The sequence below is a fragment of the Conger conger genome, chromosome 8 (assembly GCF_963514075.1).
Source record: "Conger conger chromosome 8, fConCon1.1, whole genome shotgun sequence".
NCBI lineage: Eukaryota > Metazoa > Chordata > Actinopteri > Anguilliformes > Congridae > Conger > Conger conger.
This window is the reverse complement of record NC_083767.1, coordinates 48,696,737-48,719,802: the sequence shown is the minus strand read 5'-3', so window position 1 is coordinate 48,719,802 and position 23,066 is coordinate 48,696,737. Positions and strand designations below refer to the sequence as shown.

Here is a 23,066-nt window from a genome sequence, read left to right as displayed (position 1 = left end):
TCCAGGCCCGACTCCAGGCCCAACTCCATGCCCAACTCCAGGCCCAACTCCAGCCCCAACTCCAGGCCCAACTCCAGCCCCAACTCCAGCCCCAACTCCAGCCCCAACTCCAGCCCCAGCTCCAGCCCCAACTCCAGCCCCAGCCCCAGCACCGATTCCAGCCCCAGCCCCAGCCCCAGCCCCAGCCCCAGCCCCAGCCCCAGCCCCAGCCCCAGCCCAAACCCCGACTCCAGGCCCAACTCCAGGCCCAACTCCAGGCCCAACTCCAGGCCCAACTCCAGGCCCAACTCCAGCCCCAGCCCCGACCCTCTGCTCATGCTCCCCCTCCCCCTGCTCATCCTCCCCCTCCCCCTGCTCATCGTCCCCCTCCCCCTCCCCCTCCACGTGCCTCCATGCATAACGCGCTTCCCTGGGACCCAGCGGGATGTGTTGCCACCGATCAGAATGGAGAGGACGACGAGGCATCGGAGGCAGTGGGACCGAGCGCCAAGCCCCCTCCTGTACCCCCCCGGAGACGTGCTGCCAGCACAAAGCCAGGCGACATACGACACTCGGGTGAAATAGGCTCCTTAGGGAGAAGACTCATCAGGGCCAACACTGGGGAGACTCAGGTGAGTACCGCTGGCCAACTCCCCTGCTCGCAAAAATGGATGATTATGAAGAAACAAAAGAACAAGGGCATGTATAGTGGGGTCTAGAATTATTATTGGCACCATTTTATAAAAAAACAAAGAAAGAAAAAACAAAAAACAACACAGATAGTAGGTTATGTTAAAGCATATGGGAAAACTGTACAGTATACTTTTATTTCAATACGTTTACTCTTATGGTTTTTATTAAGTATCTTTATTTATTTTTTTCAAACAAAGGTGTCAAAATTATTGACACCCATAACAATTGTTGTAAGTAAAATAAACAAAGTGAAATTGGCTATACAATTTAACATCATTTAGCTAATCTCAGTCTAAAGGAATGTTTTGTGTCATTCCATCACTTCCTATACAAATTAGTATTAAACTGATAAATCCCTCCAAATCTTTTTTGGGGGAAATTAGTCAATAAAGCACATATCAATAATTGTATTGTTTTTTTGTTTGTTTGTTTTTGTAGTTTGTACAGTATTGTGCATATTTATCAAGGGTGGAAATCATTCTGGAGCCCGTATTGTATATGCCTCTATTATACATTTTGGAGAAGCCTATTGAAATCTAGCCAATGTCACAATTACATGTGTACTTTCCATTCCATTATAATTTGCAGGATCCGTGGACAATCAACTTGGTAGATACACTTGGAGGCAGTAATGAAAAACTTACAGCCTTCTGCTCGTCAATATCCAAGTAAGGAGAAGGCTTCAATTACTTTCTGGGAAAAAATATAATGTTACATCCCATTGTTCAATGCTTTTCAATATATAATTGTATAAGAAACTTGGCGCTAAACCATAAAATAAAGCACAAAGTTTGATATAAATTATAAAATACATATGAATGAACAATCATATATTTCTTGCAAGTTAGAGATATGACATCAGGACAATTTATCATTTAATAAAGTAATTTATACTGGAAGAGGCTAAAAGGCTGAAGAGAAAGTCAAATGTTGCACTCAAATGCTTTTTTTTTTTTTTTTTTTTTTTCTGTTTGAGAGAGTAACCTGTCTGCCTTTAATTTGCAGCACAGAAATGCTTTTACATCTGTAAGGCCAAGTAAATCATTGGGGTGGGAACAAAAATGCTTTCAGTTCTGGCTGTTACAGGAGAGAAAGCTGTCCTAGGACCAGTAGTGTTTCTTACTGACTGACTGATTCACTCACGCACTACCTCATTTGCAGACTGCTTGTTCTGTTTTGAAATCTGTTTTGCTTTTGGTGAGGTACAGTTTTGTTCTTTAAGGAACACATTTCCCAAATAGAACATTATTGTACTTTCAGGGTATATTTGGTATATTTGAGATATCACCCTAGTGTGACAAGTGTTCCTTTTAAGTTTTTTGTGCCTTTTTTCTGTGTGTGTTCAAAGAAAGCAACATTCCTGCCTTCTGTGTTGCAGACTGAGGTCTAAGTACCCCCACACTGACAGGACAATGAACACGGGGGAGGTTTGGGGTCGTGTGTATCCCCTGCACCCCTCAATGTCCAAAAATACCCCTCTGACTGTCTCAGTGTCCACCCCCTGGCTTCCCCATCAGGTTCCTTTTCCCACCACTGGTAAGAATTAGAGAGCAGGCCACCCAGACAATTGAGGCTCTTTATTTTACCTACTGTCTACAGAGAGAATCTGCCACTGAATGAAGCCAGGCTGCACTGTTCTGCTTTACTAGACTGTACTACTAGTACAGTATAGTGGGGGACAGTATACTGTACTAGAACATGCATTATCCACTCTGCGTGAAGATACTGGGTCATACACTTACAGTTCTTGTCACTCTTCTGTTAATCCCATATTTGCTCATTTTCAGTCAAACCTGAGTATTTATGAGCTCAGCTGGAGCAAAAGACAAGCTTACAGTCAGAGTGGTTGCCCCAGGGGCAGGGGCCAGGACACAGGTCTCTCCTCTACTACTCCAGTCCAGAGAGCTGCCATTCAGTTTCACAGTGCAGTGCTTGGATCCCTACATGTAGCTGGCCATGGCATCACCCAGGGATGAGGTGTTGCCTCATTTGCAGGGCTGCTCAGGGGCAGCTACCCTGCTTACTGGGGTGCCTGCCTGTGCCAGACGCCAGAGAGAGCAGTGAGGAAGACGAAGGGGCTGCATGGGTTGCAGAGTGTTCTATTTTATGGTCTATCAACTGCAAGGATGGGATGGACCTCGATTTACACTCAGGGATTCCTGTTTTGGGTGAAATACAGATAAAAAGGACTGTGCTCCCCAACTGGACTGCATTTCTATGTAGTTTTACATTATAATATAAACCATATGTAGTTACTCTTGTATGTGTATTGCTCACTAAAACAAATAGACCATGTGATCTGTGTCCGTGCTCACATACAGTAAACAGGTCAGTGCAGGACCTCATTCAGGAGATCTTGCTCCTGATTGGCGTACCCTCCACCAGCGAATACCTTCTCAAGATGTGTGATTCCGAGGAGTTCCTCAGGAAGTAAGGACCACGACAACTCGATACAAAGAGCATTCAATATAACTTTCTCAGACAATTTCTCATATCTAACATAGTACAATGTTTGTGAGTTCTCTCTGTCAATATTTGTATTTTGTGTGTTTTTTACAACAGTGATGAAATTTTAGGAGCCTATGAAAACATTCAGACCTACCTCAAATTCAAAATGGTCGCCCCTGTGAGGGTAGTGCCACTGAGCAACTTGGACAGCCTGTTGAGACGAGATGTAAGTGATCCTGGGTCTGATGTCTCCTCCACACATTTTAGTTACACATTTACTATGGTCTATCTTTGAAAGGCCAGTTTTGCTATTGGTTTTCAGCTACATATCTGATACCTACCTGGAGACTAGCCATACCTGAGGTTGTGTAAGCACCTTCTCCACCATTGCTACAGCAGTTTTGTTCTGTGTATCTGTCACATGGTAGCCGCCTCTATTTACTAATCCTAAGGAGGTGAAATGGAGGTGAACCTGGTTGTTTTTGTGTGTCCTTTGTGTGTTTGTGTGTGTGTGTGTGTGTGTGTGTGGGGTGGGGGGATACTTTGACGAACAGCATAGCATAATTTTATACCCATCAGGCTCTCAGAACTGGGGATCCAATAGCGAGACCACGACGAAAGTAACAAAATACGGAAACGCTAACGACAAGAACAGAATACAATGCATACAAAAAACAGGAAACCTAACAAAAACATTATGACATTATGTTTTGTTATGCCTGTTTTTATCCTAAGGATGAGGATGACTCGTGGCCATTTACTTTGAATCACTTCCTTGACTCTTGTGACAGATTGAGCATATCAAGGTAAAGATATTTTTATTCTTGACTTTTCTCTCTTTTAATACAAAGCAATCATTATATCATTATGAATAGTGCTTTGTCATTCAACATTTGCAGCACAATATTACATATTTTGATTTTGAGATGCATTCCACAGCCTGTCCTTAAAGACGCTTCTCACTGATTAATGTAAAAAAAAAAGAAGAAGAAAAACATAGTCCATGTTCTTCTTCAGCATTCCTAATTTTCTTTTCTCTAATTTTGAGCACCCTGTTGGAAGTGTAATATTCTCCATAGCTTCACTGTCCTTCACTTACAGTATTTGGTAAACCACACACAGGTACAGGAGCTCCCTTTCACTCTGCAGGCGCTGTGAGCTGCACAGAGTTACTGTAGCAGGTGCCTGTGCTAAGACTGCAGCTGCCCAGTCAAGGCGACTTAACCCTTTCCTCCGTGGGTGATGTGACAAATTATGTGACAATGTAGGCAGTAGGCGCAGGAAACATCAGGTTTATATCCAAATCATGGGGCACATCATCACTGCACTAAGAACAAGTAGCTCATTAATTCCCACTGCCCAGGAGCCCTTAATTATTAACAGTAGGCCTGTTAATTGTAGGCCTTGATGCAGCCTTGATGGGCGGCCCCAGGATGATTCTGGTGGTTGCAGAATACGGTGTGATATCAATGATCTAAGAAAACCATGATGATCTAATATCGCAGTTTTGTGATGATTCTAGCCACTGCTAACCCCAGTGGATTTCAGACACAGGTTGTCAATGTATCATAGTAATGACTGCGCAACTTGATGCCTTCAACTTGATTTTCACAAGTTTTAATGAATATGAGCACTTCACACACATCCTTGTTTATTCTCAGTAGTCTGACAGCTCGTTCTACCCTTTACAGAGTGGAGCTGGAGGACAAACTGCATGCCTACAGCAGGGAGGTGAACCAGCTGATGAGGAGCCAGGTTGAGTAGAACACCTCTGTGTATTTACACTCCACAGTCCACTCCCTGTCTGCATGTTGGGTGGACTCAGTCATAGAATTGAATGTACGACGCATGCCTTTGTACCTCTGTGCCAACTTAGGGCAATAGAAAAAGGCCCATAAAATATCAATAAAACAGCAATAGAAAATAAAAAAGGACAGTAGGATGAGGCTGGTGGTGAAGTAAGAAATTGATAAATGTGCTGCGTTGAACACCGAGTGAAGCTGATTTACGTCTGGTCACCACATATGATTACATATGCTCTCAGTGAGCACTTTATTAGGTATTTATTAGACTTATTTCTTTCGACTTATTGGTCTTCTCCTGCTGTAGCCTATCCACTTAGGAGGTCTGACACGTTGTGTCTTAAGAGATGCTCTTTTGCATACCACTGTTGTAATGTGTGGTTATTTGCGTTACTGTCACCTTCCTGTCAGCTTTGACCAGTCAGGCCCTTCTCCTCTGACCTTTCTCATTAAGAAGGCGTTTTCCCCACATAACTGTTTTACGCACCATTTTCTGTGAACTCTAGGGACTGTTGTGTGTGAAAATCCCAGAAGATGAGCAGTTTGTGAGATACTCAAACCACCCTGTCTAGCACACAGTCAAAGTCACTTATATCACATTTCTTCCCCATTCTGGCATTTGGTCTGAAAAACAACTGAACCTCTTGACCATGTCTGCATGCTTTTATGTATTTAGTTGCTGCCAGATGATTGGCTGATTAAATATTTGCATTAAAAGCTTGTGTATAGGTCAACCTAATAAAGTGCTCAGTAAGTGCACAATCCCTGTGAAATTATTTACCCAGTGCATAATAATAATTCAATAAAAAAAGAAAAATGGTATGGAGAGGAGCAGACTGTGCCACGAAGAGAATCATTCAACATATTGTATGTTCTCCTTAGTGTGGAAGCAACATCAACCAGATTGTGGAGGGGGTTCGAGACATCTGCAGTTCAGTGTGCGGTATATCAATCCAAGAAGTTGAAGATGGCATTGGACAACTGAATAGGATCAAGCCCACAATGCTGGTAATGTTCTCAGACCTTGATATATCACATATTTACTCATAACCTGGACAGGATAGAAAGGAAACTATAGTGATTCAATGCAACCTGCTTAAAAAATTACACCACACTGATTATGACCCGGAAGCTTGCTGAAAGAAAAAGATGAGATATGGATGTCAAAATTTCTTTTTTCAAAATTTCAGAATCCTATGGAAATGTCCGACTGCCAGACAGGTAAGAGCTCTCCGTCCAAACAGGGAAATAGGGCAGCTTTAGGGTGTGTATTAACACCAGGAGGGTTGGACAATAGTGTTTACACAACAATCATATGTACTGTATTCATAATGCTTCCCAACTTCCTTCCTGGAAACGTACTGTGTGCTCTGACATTTGTTGTTAACTGGGCTAGCTGCATTGACTTCACATCAGAATGCTGATCTGAGTATGACATCAGTCGGCAGGTATGAGTGTCTGTGTCATTGTTAAGGAAATATGTTGGTGCAAGGTTGGAATGTTTTATAAAACTATATGTCTAATGTTGAAATGTATATTTAAATTACTAGGACACGATTATTCCAACTGTGTTTAGGATTGGAAAAAGTAATTGGACTGCTAAATAAAATGGAGACAGTTTCTTTGATTTTAAAGGCCAAATATTCTAAAACATAACCTTCAATCTTTCTGCCATTACAAACATGCCTATGATTACACATAAGATAAGATAAGATAAGATATGACAAACCTTTATTGTCTCAAAGTGAATTTTTTCTTGGTCAAGAAATGAAAACATATGCCACTAGTAAGCCAGTTCCAACTTGAATAACCTAGCAGATATCAAATAAAACATTTAGAAAACATTAGAATCAATGGTACAAAAAGTAACTTTTAGGCTTTCCTCTCAGGCCAAGAACGAGAAACATTGCCATAGCCTGCTATTGAAGTTTCTTCTGGCTAGTTCTACTGCTTATCAGCAGCATAGCTAGTGAAAGGGTCTCATGACTGATTGCTCCTGGAATGTGCCTGATATCAACGGTGTCATAAAAATATCTCTTTGTTTTTGGGTTCCAGCTGTTGTCATTCTCCACCAGGCCCTGGTCAAGTTACTTCACATGTTCTTTGACAACTTCAACTCTGACATGCAAATTCAGGACATCTGCCAGAGTGCACCCTCCTATGACATGAATCAGAACGATGACATCCTCCAGGTTGACCTAGTGGCACTCAACAAGCTGCAGATCAGCTGGCTCAACCGGTATGTGGGGAGAGCACACCAGCTTAATTAATGAAACCAATTAATTCTCTCTCTGCATTCCAGCCATTTTGTAGCAATATATTTACATCACTGTCGCAGCAAACGCAAGAGAGAGCATTTTGGAGTGCTATAAAAATGTTTAAGGAATCCTGAATGTTACCAGAATTGTTATCATGCTACTTTACGTATAAAGAAAATGTTCCGGCTAAAATGGACATGTGCCAAAGGAAGTGAATGATGTGTACAGTAGTTCAATGCCATTAAAGTACTGGGAAAGTTCAGTGTTTATTTACTTACCAGATAGCCATGCACAGGGTAGTTTACTGGCTTATATTTGACATACAGTGATACCATTTGTAAAGCAATTTATTTACCAATTAACAGATGCCATCTTGGCTACCATGCTCAAAATACTAGAATTACATTATTAATGGAGAAGCTACTGTATATGATTAAAAGTCAGAGGCTTTGCTACACACGTCAGAATTCTGTAGATTGTCATGTTTCAGGTTCCAGGCCAGGTGTTGTTTAGATTCTACTGCCCCCATTTCTCCATTGTGAAAGAGTACACTTTGCCGTCGGTGTGAACTTGTTCCCGTCCCTCCTGCCGTTTTCCAGTTTCGATTACTTTTGCATGTCCTGTGCATTGACGTACGGCGAGAACAAGCTGTGTGAAGTCGGCTTCTCGGAACACATCAGCACGGCCCGGGCTCTGGGCGACAAGATCCAGTGCGGCAGAACGTAAGGCGGCCATTTTGAAGGGAAAGCTGCACTTATTGAGGAAACATGGATATCACATTCCCAGAAGGGGCGTGACATCCATGCATGCACTACATTTACATTCACATTGTTGTCATTTAGCAGATGCTTTTAATCCAAAGCCACTTACAATTGCAAGGTTCTTCAACAAGTCAAAAATATCAAATATATACATGACAAAACACACATGAACAACTGTTCTAACCAAAAAACAACAGTCGTCGTAAGTGCAATTTTGTTTTGGGCGCACAAGAGGGATATCGGAAGGGCGGGGTTGTAAATCAGGAGGGAGGACAGATTTTTTTATAATATAGGGTGTACAAGAGGGATATTGGAAGGGGGGTTAATATTAATAGGGTTATTGAACCTAAGGACGTAAACCATTGTCAACAAGGTGAAAACGGGCCTCTGTACATGTGTGATCCATGTCATTTTGTGTTACAGGATTGTTTTCCCAGTGCCGGTCAGAGAGCTGCCCTATGAGTCCATGCTGACATTTCGGCTCCTGGGGTCAAAACAAGGCAAAAACGATGAGTTGTTACGCTGGGCCGTCCTGCCCCTCTACACTAACAGGTATGTCCCCGTTTATCAGGTATTTCCAGCACACTAACACAGATCGGTCTTGTCGGTGGCCCCTATTGTGTTTGATTTGCACTTTGTTGTACGTCGCTCTGGATAAGAGCGTTTGCTAAATGCCACGTAATGTAATGTAATAATGTAATGTAATGTAATGTAATATTGACACCGAAAAAGAAGACATAATTTTGCGGCTGATGTAGTAATTGTGGCTTATCTCATAGGACTCTGGTTAGCGGTACCGTTCTGCTCAGCATGTCTAACCTTGTCGAGTTGACGCACCCTCCGACACCTGCAGTATCAGATGGCCACAGACAGGCCACAGGGGTAATTTTACAGGTGAGAGATATGCTTGTAAAGGCCACACACACACACACACACACACACACACATCACTTCCTTGAGCGGTCAGAGCACTGGCGCCGCAGACACACAATTTAATATTTTTTATGATTGTGTGCTACATTCATTTGAAGGTTATTATTAAAACTGTCTTACACCAAATTTACTGTTCTGGCCAGTATGGTACACCATGTGCAGAATGCCTAAGTAAATGTATCTTGGAGTGCTAAATAAAAATCACCTCTAGCTGTGTGCTAGTCACCTCCCAGGTACCCAAATTGTTTTATTGGGTAAAATGCAAATCATGTGATTTGAGTGTGCCCCATATTCTATGGTTAGCTACAGATTGAACGAATTATTCACACTGCAAGAATGGCGGATTTATCAACACAGGTTGTGGTATAAGAATGTAAATAGTATTTTCTATTGGCCTAACTGCTGTTTTAAACAGTTCGTTTGCATTTTCCCAATCTGCAGACTGTCAAATGTCAGAAAAGCGGGAATTAGATGTCTTTCATTTAGTACATTCAGTAGCCCATACACACTGATGGAAACAGCAGTGTCATCATGGTGATCACATCCTATGGGCCTTAGAGCTTGTATCTTGCTTATCTATGGTTGATGCTCTTTGTTTTCTGCCCAGGTGGAGTTTCCAAACACTTGTAGGTGGAAGTATGAGAGACCGCAAGCACTCCCCTCCTCCATCCCTTTCATACCTCCATCTGAGGAGCTACACAAAAAGCTCACAGGGGTTTCACAAAAATGTTGTCTGTCTTTGTAAGTAATTTCGATAAGTTGTTTATGTTTATATTCATTCTTCAGACTTATTTTCTACATTGAATTATCTGTGATAATAACCATCAGTGATAAAAAATGACAGTGATCATCTTGGGCAGTGGTCACCCACCCTGTTGCTGGAGATCTATCGTCCTATAGGTTTTCACTCCAACCCTAACAAAACAGCTTCAGATCTAATCGAGCTGATAATTAGTGGAATCAGGTGTGGTAAATTAGGGTTGAAACTCCTCAGGATGATAGCTCTCCAGGAACAGGTTTGGTGACCACTGATCCAGGGTGACAATGGTTACCATCATTTACTGTATATAAAAATGTGGTTTTCATGCATATGGTTGCCACGATCAGATGATTTTATAATCAACACCAGTCAACCAGATCTGAACTGGTTCATCTGCATTCACAGCCTTACCAAAAATGAGAAATCCTTCCTGTGGGGCAGAAGATACTCTTGCAATAAAGGAAACACCCAGCTGCACCTTCTCCTGGGCAGTGTCCCCGAGTGGAAACCCTCAGACCTGCCAGAAATATACATGGTCCTGGAGACCTGGGGACTACAGAGACCAGAAGAGGCCCTCTTTCTTCTCAGTGACAGGTTGGATCACACTAATTAACCATTCACAGCCATTATCCGTATTAGAGAGTGACTTTTTTTAATACTATTTTATTGCTGAAGTTATTGTGGCTCCTCAATACCTGACTTGACCTTGCAGCTTCCAGGACCAGAATGTTCGCAGGGTTGCCGTGCAGAGTTTGGAGCTGCTGTCGGATACGGATATAGAGGATTACCTGCCACAGTTGGTGCAGGTGAGTGTGAGAACCCTGCAGTCTACACCTCTGGAATTTCTGCCAGGAGCACCGTGAATGAGTGTCAAATTATTAAACTGTTCACGGGAGATTAATGTACAGCACTCCTCTCTCTGTCTCCCTCCCTTCTCCCATGATCCTCCCCTCCTGACCAGGCTCTGAAGATGGAGTGGGAGCTGGACGGGCCCCTGGTTGTGTTTCTGTTGGACCGGTCCCTCTGTAACATTCGTGTGGCTCATCAGCTCTATTGGTGGGTGGGATATGTGCGTAGCCCGCATTATGACATTCTGTAGCAGACCCCCTTATTCGGGGCAACTAGCAAAAGTTCCATTTTGCACACGATCAATAACACTCTCCGTACTGTGAGCCATTTTGCTGGCTGAACACAGCATGCCTATACAGTGTAACCCACGGGGGCTACCCTGGCAACCACAGAACTAGGCAGCTGTAGAATGTGAACGTACGAAAAAGCGGTGGATATTGTTTCAGCGCATCTTTGTGCACCGGCAGGCTGCTGAACGACGCCATGGAGGACATGCCCTACAGGAGCTGGTTTAGCAAGCTCCGGGCGGCCCTCCTGCACTGCTGTGGAGCAGCGCTGAGGCAGGAGCTGGGGCTGGAGGAGAACCTGATCAACCTGCTGACCCGCGTGGCCGAGAGGGTCCGCCTGGCTGACAAGGCCATGAGAAAGGTCCGCTCTGCGGCCAGTGCTAGGCCTCGGCTTCACCGTTAGCAGTGCTGGGCTAATGATGTGTGTCAGAGACGTTCACACTGTGTTCCTGCTTCTGCTGTCTCCAGGAGGTGTTACAGAGAGAAAAACAGAAAATTGCTGACTTCTTCAAGGAAGGGGTTGTGTGTCGTCTGCCTCTGGACCCTGCAGTACTTGTCAAGGGGGTGGACCTAGATGTAAGTCACCCACCCCCCCCGTCTCACGCCTCCTGTACCTCCACCTCCCCCTTTCTGTTGGCTTTATTGGAATGACAAGAACAAATTGATATTGCGAAGACATGCACAGAGAGGCATATTAATACAATGCAATACTACAAAAATGCTGAAGGTGAATAGAAAACAACAAACGAAAAATTGAATGAGAAAGAAAACAAGATAAAGTAAAGGCAGAGTAAATTATTAATTTATAAAAAAAATGCAAAGTAATTACCATGAAAGCACAAGGTTAGGGCATTTTGAATACTCTCAAACATTTAACAGGCTCTTTGAATGAATGTGTAATTCAGGCTCAAATTATTCTCTTGTAGGCCTGTACATTTTTCAGCTCCAATGCTGCACCTCTGGCTGTGCCCTTCATCAATGCCGATTGCCTCGGGAGGAATGTCAACATCATCTGTAAGGTAGATATTCCAGATAGTAATGCAAATCTATCTGTATGGCAGGTATCCCACAAAATAACGCAAATCTATCTGTAAGGTAAGTATCCCACATAACAACACAATTCCATCTGTAAGGTAGTTATCCCAAATAATCACACAATTCTATCCCAGTATGCTCTGTGAAGTACACAGCACCTGGTCTGTGGACTATTCTTTAAAATTAATTTGAATATCTGTGCTGGTTCTTCCAGGATTAATTCAGTAGGATATTAATCCCCACTGGTTTAATTTGGACTAAAATGAATGTGGCCCATTAAGAATGGCCATATATTGAATAATGTCTCAAATTCGTTGGGGTCACTCACTAGCACCCATGATAATAGCTGCATTTAATAGCTGGCATTTTCTTGCTATTGTACCCTTTGGATGCCAGAAGCACTGAGGGTAGTTGTTCTTCTGCTTTTTTCAGACGGGTGACAACCTGCGGCAAGATATGTTGGTGCTACAAGTGGTGCATTTAATGGACAGGGTTTGGCAGACGGATGGACTGGACATGCGCATGGTCACGTACAGGTGTCTGTCCACCGGCGGAGACCAGGGTTAGTATCCTGCTGAAGTTTTGAAATAGCTGGTAGCTGGTTGACCAGTTCAGACCAGCTCTATACTTAACATGGTTTAACTAGCTGAAGTTTGGTTTTGCAACAGCTGGTAGCTGGTAATTTCAAGTTGGTCATAGCTGGATTTTACACCAGGATAGGAAGGTGTTTCCACTATTCAGTGGTTAGATTATGTGTTTACACTGACAGCTAGTCAGGGCAAAAAAAGTAACTTGTTATTTATTTATTTTTTAGTCACCATGCTCCGACTGATGTTTTGTGGGAATATTTAGTGTGTGTGTGTGCGTGTGTGCGTGCGTGCATGCGTGTGTTCATGTCTCTTCCTCCACACGTGTCAGGGCTGGTGGAGGTGGTGACAGAGGCGGTAACCCTGGGTAAAATCCATCAGAAATGGGGTGTGAGCGGGACACTTCGAGAGGACACTCTGGAAAAGTGGTTTCACATGTGGAACCAAACGGAGGAGGACTACGAGGAGGTAGCCGTGCTGTTTACACAAGCTAGAAAAGGACACAACACACATATCGGCAACAGTTGAATATCCCACACAAAGACCTGCAGAGTATAGCAAATTTTTTGTGGAATATAAGATGATAAAGAACGTATGATGATACATTTTGTCACGCGTATTTTAAGAACAATATATAAAGATAAGAAAGTGTTGCCAGTGTTGGCCACTCAGTATTTTAGCTCATTGTTTATCTTGTCACCTATAAATGTGCTGGCTTGTTTCTCAAATATATTTGTGCTTCCATATTTATTATTTTCTACATCTCAGAATTCTCAGAGTTCAGTTTGATTATAGTGGTCATAGGACCATTCTGTTTTCACCAGATTGGTCAAATTGGGATTTTTCTTTGCTTTTTTAATGCCTCTGGAAAATGTTTTTGTGAGGCACTCTGTGACAGTTTATTTTGTGTGCTATGTTACAAAAGTAATGACTGTTTTCTGACAATAATATCAAGAGGCAATGTGTCATTGTGAATAGTTTTCTGTCTGGCTCTGATAATTCAAACTTCTGAAAGTAATTCAATGCATTTACAAATCTGTGAAAACCAATTGTTTCGTGTGTTCATATGACATTTTTGAGTCGGCTACCTTGTTTCAGTACAGCATAAACATTAAAATGCCATTTCATACATCATACCATAATTATAAGTCATATGCTACACGCTACATATTATAAGTAGAGAGCCTTCTGTGAGCTTTTAAAACAGGTTGCATTGTGGGTGCCTTTCACAGCAGTGCCTCTCTGTTGATGTTGATTCTCAGGCGGTGATGAACTTCCTGCACTCCTGTGCTGGCTGGTGCGTGGCCACGTTCATCCTGGGCATCTGCGATCGGCATAACGACAACATCATGCTGAAGCACAGCGGTCACATGTTTCACATCGACTTCGGGAAGATCATGGGAAACGCACAGACGATTGCCACCATAAAAAGGCAAGGCCACGAAGCCCCACGGGCTGTTTGGCCCAAAACAATACCTGTCTGGCATTTGGAAGAGGACAGCTGGGTGTTTACGTTTAAGGTTACTGATGTATCGTGGCCACATTGTGCAGTGGCTCAACAACCTGAGCTCCAGGGTCACGAATAAAGGGTCAAGCTAATCCAGAACAAAAAGCAATATGCATGAGACGTCTGTTTTATTGTGTTGCTCATGAAACATACCGATAAGCCATTTACGAGGAATGAGAGTCCGTCAACCTTGTATTTACAGAACATAAAATGTACATGAGAATGGGTGTCTGTTTATGAAAGTACTAAGTGCTTACCAAACGTACCATAATTATATATAGCACATTGTAATTATTATTGTATAAGTGTCTTATATTATAATATGTACATACTTGTTCATATAGAGGAGGTCATTATTTTTGGCATAGGAGAGACAGACATGATGATAGGCAGGTGAGCAGGTTGGTGCCCCAGGGCAGGCTGAGTCACGCTGCTGTGTTCCTCTCACCGTTGGCACTGCAGGGACAGATCTCCCTTCATCTACACGTCGGAGATGCAGCACTTCATCACGGGAGGGGGGCAGATGGAGCACCGCTACCACCGGTTCGTGGAGCTCTGCTGCCAGGCCTACAACAGCGTCCGGAGACGCTCCGCCCTGGTGCTCAGCCTGCTGCAGCTGGTGAGACCCGGCCACTGTACACTGCGAGGCCGCTGTATACTGCAAGACCACTGTACACTGCAAGGCCGCTCTACATTGCAAGGCCGCTGTATACTGCAAGGCTGCTGTACACTGCAAGGCTGCTGTACACTGCAAGGCTGCTCTACACTGCAAGACCACTGTACACTGCAAGGCCGCTCTACACTGCAAGGCTGCTGTACACTGCAAGGCCGCTGTATACTGCAAGGCCACTGTACACTGCAAGGCTGCTGTACACTGCAGCACCATACAGTGCCGCCCTTACAGAACGATTACTGCAGCAACTGTCAAGTTATACTGTAGTTTAACTGAAGTACAATGCAGCACAATGCAGGTAAAATGCAACACAATAGCCTTATTTTAGTACTGCACATCAAGTAGTGAAGCTGCATTATAAATTATGTAATGCTGCCATGGAAAAGCAAGTGTGACCAAAATATTGCATAATCAACCAAGTAATACTGCGGTTATTTCATGTATTAGGGCATTTAGCAATGCTAAAATATGGATAAGGCACCTTACTGGTTGAAAACTGAGAGGAGCTCCACAAACCATGCAGTACATTGCTAACAACTGGCATTGTATGTGCCTCTGTCCCTATGTGCTGGGTTATTACTGTAGATGCTGTCCCTGTGTGTTTATATTTAGCACGCACGCTAAATATTCCCACAAAACATCAGTAGGAGCATGGTGACTAATGATGCTGTATCTGTGTGCTGTGTGTGTATATGCTGTCTCTGTGTGCTGTGTGTTTAGATGCTGTATATGTGTGCTGTGTGTGTTTAGATGCTGTATATATGTGCTGTGTGTGTATATGCTGTATCTGTGTGCTGTGTGTGTATATGTTGCATCTGTGTGCTGTGTGTATAGATGCTGTATCTGTGTGCTGTGTGTTTATATGCTATCCCTATGTGCTGGGTTACTACTGCAGATGCTGTCCCTGTGTGTTTAGATGCTGTTTCTCTGCTGTGTGTTTAGATGCTGTCTCTATGTGCTGTCTGTATATGCTGTATCGGTGTGCTGTGTGTGTATATGCTTTATTTGTGTGCTGTGTGTTTAGATGCTGGGAGCTGGAATGCCAGAGTTGAAGGACAATCAGGATCTAAAGTTTGTCTATGATAACCTGCGTCCCCAAGTCTCAGAAATGGAGGCCACTGCTTACTTCACCAGGTGTGGCCACTTTCTTATGAGCTGCTGAAGAATTTGAAGTGAAGAGACAGGCTTAAAAATGTGACTGGGCGCTTTGCTTGTGGCAGTTATCTCATGCCTGCTGCATTTATTGTTCATCCAAAATCCATACAGCACATGCAGTAATAAGCAGTAGCCATTTTGCATTGTGAGAGGGGAAATGTATGAAGACAATGAAACTAATTCCGGTGTAAAATGCAGCTGTGACCAGCTTCAAATACCAGCTACCAGCTGTTTCAAAACATAGCTTGAGCTGGTTAAATCGTGTTGAGTATGGAACTGGTCTATAATTGACTGTGTATAATGGACCTCAAAGGAAATTACTGTTGGTGTAGAACAAGTGTGGTAAAGTCTGAATGCCAGACTGTTTAGACCAAGGCTACATGTTGTGCAAACCACATACCACAGCCACAGATAACCTATGGCCTGGAACTCAGCTGGTTTTACTGGTTTTACAAATCAGTTTACTGGTACTTGTTTGCTCTTATTGAGAAAACAGGTTATCCCACATTTAATGTCAAACTGTCCCACGTCACTCCACTCTTCATGTAACCCTCTGTCCCTTATCCCAGGATCTCTCTTTTTTGAACCCCAACACTTTTTCTCCCACAATCAGAATGGCTAAATTTGTATGCATCAGGGTCAGTGTCAGTGTGCGTTTATGCAACCTCCGCTATTGATTGAATGCATGCAACCTGTGCTCTCATCCAAGGCATAGGCTTTTGATGTGGCTTCTTATAACATTCCATTTCACAAGTCAGGCTTGCACAGGCATGAGTCAAAGGAAGATGCTTCATGTGCAGCTGGACAGGTAGACTTGCAGGTGCCTGATTGACCAGCAGGGGTTGCTAGTGAGCAACGAGGCACTATAATCCCATTTTTCTGAAACATTCCCACCCCCAAACAATAATAGCCCCATGCTAGTGCCCATAGTCCTGTTGAGGCACCACGGTCTTGATTTGAAACAGTGTTGCTTCAACTGGACAATGCCATAACTGGATGAGCTCCCTACCAGTCCACACTCTTAAACTTGTATAGGGATTGTAAGAACCCCCCAAATACACCAAAAGGTGGAAGTATCTGAGAGGTGAAGGAAACGCGTGTCGTCTGACCAATGCTACTGGAACAGGGTTAATTTAATTTTGTTCTCGTTTATCTGACTCCGAAAGATAAGTTCCACTGCTCCTCTGTTCTAACGGTTCAACAAAAGGAACTGCAAATGTATTAGCGAGTTTACAGGAAAACAACAAATCATCAGATAAAGAGTCACAAGACAATCGTCCTGCTGATGTTATCTCTCTATGCCTAACAAACCTGGCTAACCTTTGTAACACAGCTGGATGCTGACTCACGGGTAACTTGCATTACCTGGTTTATTTCCAAATGCTGTTTCAAGATCTTTATTCAACAACCAGCGTACTCCACCACCAATGACACCATTAGCTATCTAAAGACACCAAACACTGTATGTGGAAAACCCATGGTTTATACAGTGCTGTTTCAACTCATCAGTTCTGGGAGCATTCCTCTGAGGTGGCAGAATTGCAATGATGGGAGTAATAGTCCTGTATTGACGAGCACTGTCTTTTCATCAAACCTTGTTGACCCTGTGTCAATATGGTCAACACAGTCTGTTTCTTATTGGGGGTCTGCAGAGAGGCACACTTATGTAAAATGCCCTACAGGATCTAAAAGCATCTCTCTTGATTTAGGTTGGTTTCAACTCTTGCCCTTCTTAGTTTTCTTCTTGTGTTGCTTTCTCTCTCTGTACCGTACATCTTTCTGTCTGTTCTGCATATGATTTATGTGTTAAAACACAGTTATGATCTAACCAATTATTTTATATAACGAATTTAAATGAGATTATTTTGCAACTCATGATACTCTATGTCTATGTTGCTAAGTTATGAAATGGGCTCGTAATGAAATGTTAAAGGCTGTCCTGAATTTGGTTACGTGATTAATAACTTCATTGATCGGTTCACCAGCAAGATCAAAGAGAGCTTGAGCAGCTTTCCGGTCAAGATCAACTTCCTGTTTCACGCCATGGCCCAGCCCTCAACCAAGCGCCCAGAGCCCCCCAAACAAGCCCAGATCGGCGCACGAAACAGCAACATCCAGGAAGTTGTTATCCAGAAGCACAGCATGAAAGGCAGAAACTTGGTGAGGCCTTGCATTTTCTTCCACCTAATGTTTTACTGATGTTTAATGAAAAAAGAGGTGTTAAGACTCTCGTGTTTTGGGCTAAGGTACATGACTGGGACCCGGAAGGTTGGTGGTTCAATTCCTGGTGTTGCCACAATAAGATCCGCACAGCTGCTGGGCCCTTGAGCAAGTCCCTTAACCCAGCAGTGCTCCGGGGGTGTTGTCCCCTGATTAGTCTAATCTAATCTAGTCAGTTGCTTTGGATGAAAGCATCAGCTAAATAACAAATTATTATTATTATTATTATTATTATTATTATTATTATTATTATTATAAGCATCCCATCTCTGCAACCTCTGCGAATCTGAGCAGCACTCATCTGATACACATTCTGTCCGCCTTGAGCTGGACAGCCACACTGGGCTGGCACAGGCCAACAGCCGGGGCCCATCTGACACGGTTATGGACAATGATGTAGTGGCAACCCTGACACGCTGATTCCCGGGGACAAAATGAAGTTGGTAAAATGCCTCACACCTCCGTCTGTGGTGATCCCCTGTGTAGAAACTTGAGTCCGACGGGAGGAATTGTTTTCATTTTGTGCACTGCAGGTGTTTGAAATGAAGGTGACAATTGAGGATGGATTTCTTCTCAGCGATAAGACCTTCAGCCAGTTTGAGATGATTCACAAAGAACTCCAGAAACACTTCATAGAGTCAGATCTCCCCCAGTGAGTAAAGGAGCTATGGAACAGTATCAAGAGCACTGTAGAACAACTATTACTGTCTGTCTACTCATTATTTCTCATTACCTCAATCTCAATCACCTTTATTCAATGTTCTTTCTCCTTAAAATTAGCTCTTGAATTAAACCCATTTTTAGATTTGTATTCTCACCCAATGGTTCTCCAAATATGTGAAACCTCCTACACTTGGAGCTTTGGTATTCCATCGGTAGGGACCCTACTGTGAGAATATGCCATTTCTCTGCATGTCTCGTATTTTAACTGTTGAATGAGCACTTACCTCCTCTTTTTGATCTGAGTGCAGATTCCCTGCCTGGTACCAGATGTCTTTTAGTCCAGGCAGAAAAATGTCCCTGCTGAATAAATACTTGAAAGAACTGTTTGAAGGACCATGTAAAGGTGTAAGTTAAGGTTTCAAACTACCGTGGCTCCTGTATAGCCAAATTCCACGTGAATATAGGTATAGGAAGGAAACTGATTGATTGTGTGTATACTATTATAGTATTTCTTCAACCTCATAAAAATGCTAGCACTTGTGCTAAAGTTCAAATGAAAGGCTAATTCAGGTCTTTCCTCATCAGAGGTTCATTCCAAAGGTATAGCGTCACAAAATATATTGCCCAATGATAAGCTCCAGACTCCCTGCCTTCCCAGCAAACTCTTTGTTTACTGTGAATCTTAGCTAATAAGACTCCTAACATTGTCTTGATAGTTATTTTGCGCATAACTACAGTAAAAGTGATTATTTTGTACCAGACCATTATACATGTACATTACTATCTTTATCAAACAATTTACAAACATTACTGGCTCCTCTATCAAAAATGAATTAATGTTCTCATGACTTCAAATAGTAACTCACTTCTTACACCGCTGTTCACTTGCAGAATGAATTTGTGTGCTCTCTGTTTCTGGATGGTCCCGAGACAGTCAACTTAATGAGAGCTTCCATAAAAGGTAAAATTGCAGGTCCAGATGGTATTTATAATATACAGCATTTTACTTTATTCTGCTTGCGTTTGATTTAGGCTCCTGCAATCATGCAGTGCATTCTAATAATTCCCTTGCCAGATTCACAGTGCTAGGGGAATGGGCATATTTTGTGGCTATAATGACTGTGGATAATACTGCATGTTTAAGTGGATGCCTGATCGTATGTAATTTAATCAGTCCTAATTTGCCAGGGACAGTGATGGAAACTTGCATGTTTAAAGTTGAGAAACTTTTTTGCCTGTCCATATTTGATATTTATTTTTGCCTAAGTGCTCTCAGTTAAGGAGAACCCTTCCCCTTAGAAAGCATCCCTTGAGAGGGTTCTGTTGTTAGTCTTGGCTGACAGTGGATTTCCCTTCTGATAGCTGATCTCAAAGAGGACATGTCAGCCTTACAAGGAAAGAAAACATAGTAGACCATCATCCAGTGTGCAGGATCACAAATCCAGCAGCCACTGATTGATCGACAGGGACCATATTCTTAAATAGTAGGAGAACCGTTCTAGGATATTTTTTTGCTCATAATGGATAAGTTGAGAGCACAGACAAAGGAAATCCTTGAGCAGTGTTAATTCTCTGAGGAGCTTATATTACCGTATACACAGACTGAATGTACATTGTACATTCAAAGCCTCATTTGGTTTGGTGTCGGTGGTTGTGAGGCTATTCTTGTGCCTTGAGACATTTCAGCCCATTTGAACTCACCTTGTGACACATTTCAACCTGTTTGATGAGCGACCATGCCCTGACTGTGCCGTATGCTGTGTCACTCAGACTCGCGCAACCCTCAGATCCAGATCTCCATGTCCTACGCAGACAAGAAGCTGTTCATACTGGTGAAGCATCTCCAGAACATCGTGAGTCCCTTTCATACCTAAATTCAGTTATCTTCTTCGGCCTTCAAAGGTTGCATCAAATGGTCCTCTTTTCAATGACTGTATTCTGATATATTAACATTTGGGAGTTGATGCCAGGTCAGACGCTGAGGCTGTCCATCAGATTCAATCCCTCACCGCTCTGCACCTTCATTTCCTGTTTCCTGTCAGAGGCTGCCTAGCGGCACCTGTCCCGACGCCTACGTGGAGACGCGACTGTATCCCGACCCATACGGCCGCTCCAAAAAGAAGACCAAGGTCGTCCGCAGCGAGAACCCGTGCTTCAACGAACTGGTACTGCATCACTCTACTGGGCCCGCTCTACTATTAACCAACCTTAAGATGTTGGGCCCATGGCTGGACACTGTGACCACACAGCATGCCCAAACAGCCTGCCCCTGGGCCCATTTATTTTACTGGTGGTGTGTGATGCCATACTGGGAATAGGACGTTAGCCCGAGAGTGGAAAACAAATTTTTCACGGCCCAGGACTGTCCCTGCAGGGGCCTGGACACACTTGGAGCCGCCCCTTGTTAAATTATTCTGGGTGGTGAAATGTGCATTGTTTCAAATGACTTTTCCATCAACACCCGCAAACACACCTTTCCAGCACTTTACTCCTTTGCATAGTCAGATCAGTCCCCTGCGTTCTATGTAATTACAAAACACCAAATGTTAATTAATGGCTTTAAATTCAATCTGCATCAGTCAGAGCCAAAGGAAATATTGAACAGGGTGAGTGGAGTTAATGCCTCACCAGAATTACTTATGTTAATTTGCACATGAAAGTTGTAAGCAACAGAAATTCCTATTTTAATCTTGTTTCTGAGGTATTTTATTTCTCATATGCTGTGGGAGATTTAAACACCACTGCATGTACAATAATGACTGGTGTGTAATAATAGCACTCTATTTGTAGTGATAGTACTTTTATACGGAGATCAGATGATTATGTTTTCCCATGTTGCTTTGCAAACCGTAACAACACACCCAGACAATATTACGCACAGACCTAAGAGCCAATTATAACAGGGGGAGCGGGGGAGGATTTCTCCTAAATTTTCTTTTGACATGTGCTGCTGAATGCCACATTGCATCACAATCAGCGTCTCCTCCTGTCACTCGCCCCCCAGATCGAGTACTCGAATGTCCCTGCGCTCATGGGCTGTGTTCTGGAGCTGACGGTGAAGAGCAAGAAGGTCTTCATCGCAGCAACCAACGTGCAGCTGGACGGTGCGTGGATGGGATGTGAGGTCTGGATTCCACTGGTGAACAGCGCCATGTGACTGTGCGCCTAACATGGACTGAGCCTTGCTTCAGATAGCGACCGGGACATCGACCAGCTTTCTGCCCAAGCAAACTCCATTCTCAAAGACGTTTTAAGCCATTGGACAACCTGTGTTTCCCCTGCTTCGCCACCTGGGGGAGCTGCAGATTTTCGAATGAAATAGTTACAGAAAAAGTCAAGGGTGAATGTTTACAGTCCTCTCTTCACCTATTGGATTTATATATACCATAGATGATAAGGAAAATTACATTAAAGTATCGTTTTCATATAAATGCTGTATAATGTGAAATACTGATTATTGTAAATAGCGTATCATACCGTCCAGGAAAAAAGAATGGTAGAAAAACCCATCTAATTACAACCTTAATTTAATGGGAACAGTGTTTAATTCCAAAGTACTTCCAAAGAGGCTGCAAACAAATAATAATTGACTGTGAACGCTGGAGTCAATCGGCTCGGCCAGTATCGACGTCGACGGACACAGCTACCTCCGCGAGGATGACAGCACTGCAGACTGCAGCGGCCTCCCTGTCTTTACCCGGGGCTCGGCTCTTCCGCTCGCCGGTTGGGAAACGAGGACTCGGTCAGTCAGTGTGACTGTGCCCCAGGACGGTGTGCTCGCCGTCCGTCTGTGGCCGACTGCGGGCGTTTTTCTCCGTCCCTGCTCTCCGGAGTCATCTATTACAGCGATTTAGCGCTGACAAGCGGAGAGATGAGTTCACACGGTCTGTCATGCAAGCCTAATGCAGCGTAACTTTGCATTGAGCTACTGACCTATGAAATTTCCTCTAAAATAAAATGGAAGTAATAAATGGGATTCCTCAATATGCAGCCCCATAGTTCACAGTCCCCTGTGTATACGGATGTATCTTGTTAACTAGATTTTTTTAAAGCCGAAGAAGTATGCGAAACGTAATACTATCTTATTATTCTCTGTAGCTCCAATATGACCAGACCTGTATTACTGTCTGAGATAAGTAGTATCCTGTCTGTCACTCAAACAACAGCCTAGATGGTAAACTTTATGATTGGAATTAGTATGGAGGAAATACGTATGTATTTGAAGGGTGTTTCAGAATTTATTTTCTTTTCAACAAAGTTCATTCATAAGACCGATGTGGTTGCCTTTTTCTCCTGTACCACAGACAGACACACACACACACACACACATCTATGTAGCTCTGATTTACATGGCTGAGGATGAGGCTGGTGGTTTAGGAGTGCCAAACGAAGATGAAGAGCGAGGCAGGATCCAGATCATGCCCCTCCCGGGACAGAAGTGGCACCCACCGGTAAC

General features: G+C 43.2%; 2 protein-coding genes across 2 annotated transcripts in view; one reads left to right on the top strand and one right to left on the bottom strand.

Annotated features, from left to right (window-relative positions):
* Nucleotides 1-27: 27 nt before the first annotated feature.
* Nucleotides 28-22,885, top strand: pik3c2g (phosphatidylinositol-4-phosphate 3-kinase catalytic subunit type 2 gamma). Its single transcript, XM_061250684.1, has 33 exons — nucleotides 28-148; nucleotides 421-611; nucleotides 1,261-1,340; nucleotides 2,051-2,208; nucleotides 2,994-3,102; nucleotides 3,235-3,346; nucleotides 3,856-3,926; nucleotides 4,812-4,875; nucleotides 5,805-5,930; nucleotides 6,113-6,143; nucleotides 6,978-7,161; nucleotides 7,780-7,902; nucleotides 8,365-8,493; nucleotides 8,721-8,835; nucleotides 9,482-9,615; nucleotides 10,040-10,228; nucleotides 10,347-10,440; nucleotides 10,596-10,690; nucleotides 10,951-11,131; nucleotides 11,239-11,346; nucleotides 11,697-11,789; nucleotides 12,238-12,367; nucleotides 12,724-12,860; nucleotides 13,655-13,824; nucleotides 14,362-14,518; nucleotides 15,597-15,706; nucleotides 17,713-17,887; nucleotides 18,481-18,599; nucleotides 18,919-19,015; nucleotides 19,502-19,571; nucleotides 20,381-20,463; nucleotides 20,653-20,775; nucleotides 21,615-22,885. The coding sequence occupies exons 1-33, from the start codon at nucleotides 28-30 to the stop codon at nucleotides 21,765-21,767; spliced, it is 4,032 nt and encodes a 1,343-aa protein (XP_061106668.1). The 3' UTR covers nucleotides 21,768-22,885.
* Nucleotides 22,787-23,066, bottom strand: part of LOC133134598 (1-phosphatidylinositol 4,5-bisphosphate phosphodiesterase zeta-1-like) — a 38,365-nt gene continuing 38,085 nt past the window's right edge. The window contains exon 11 of the mRNA XM_061250807.1: nucleotides 22,787-23,066. Coding sequence (XP_061106791.1) covers nucleotides 22,984-23,066 — 83 coding nt within the window. The 3' untranslated portion in view covers nucleotides 22,787-22,983.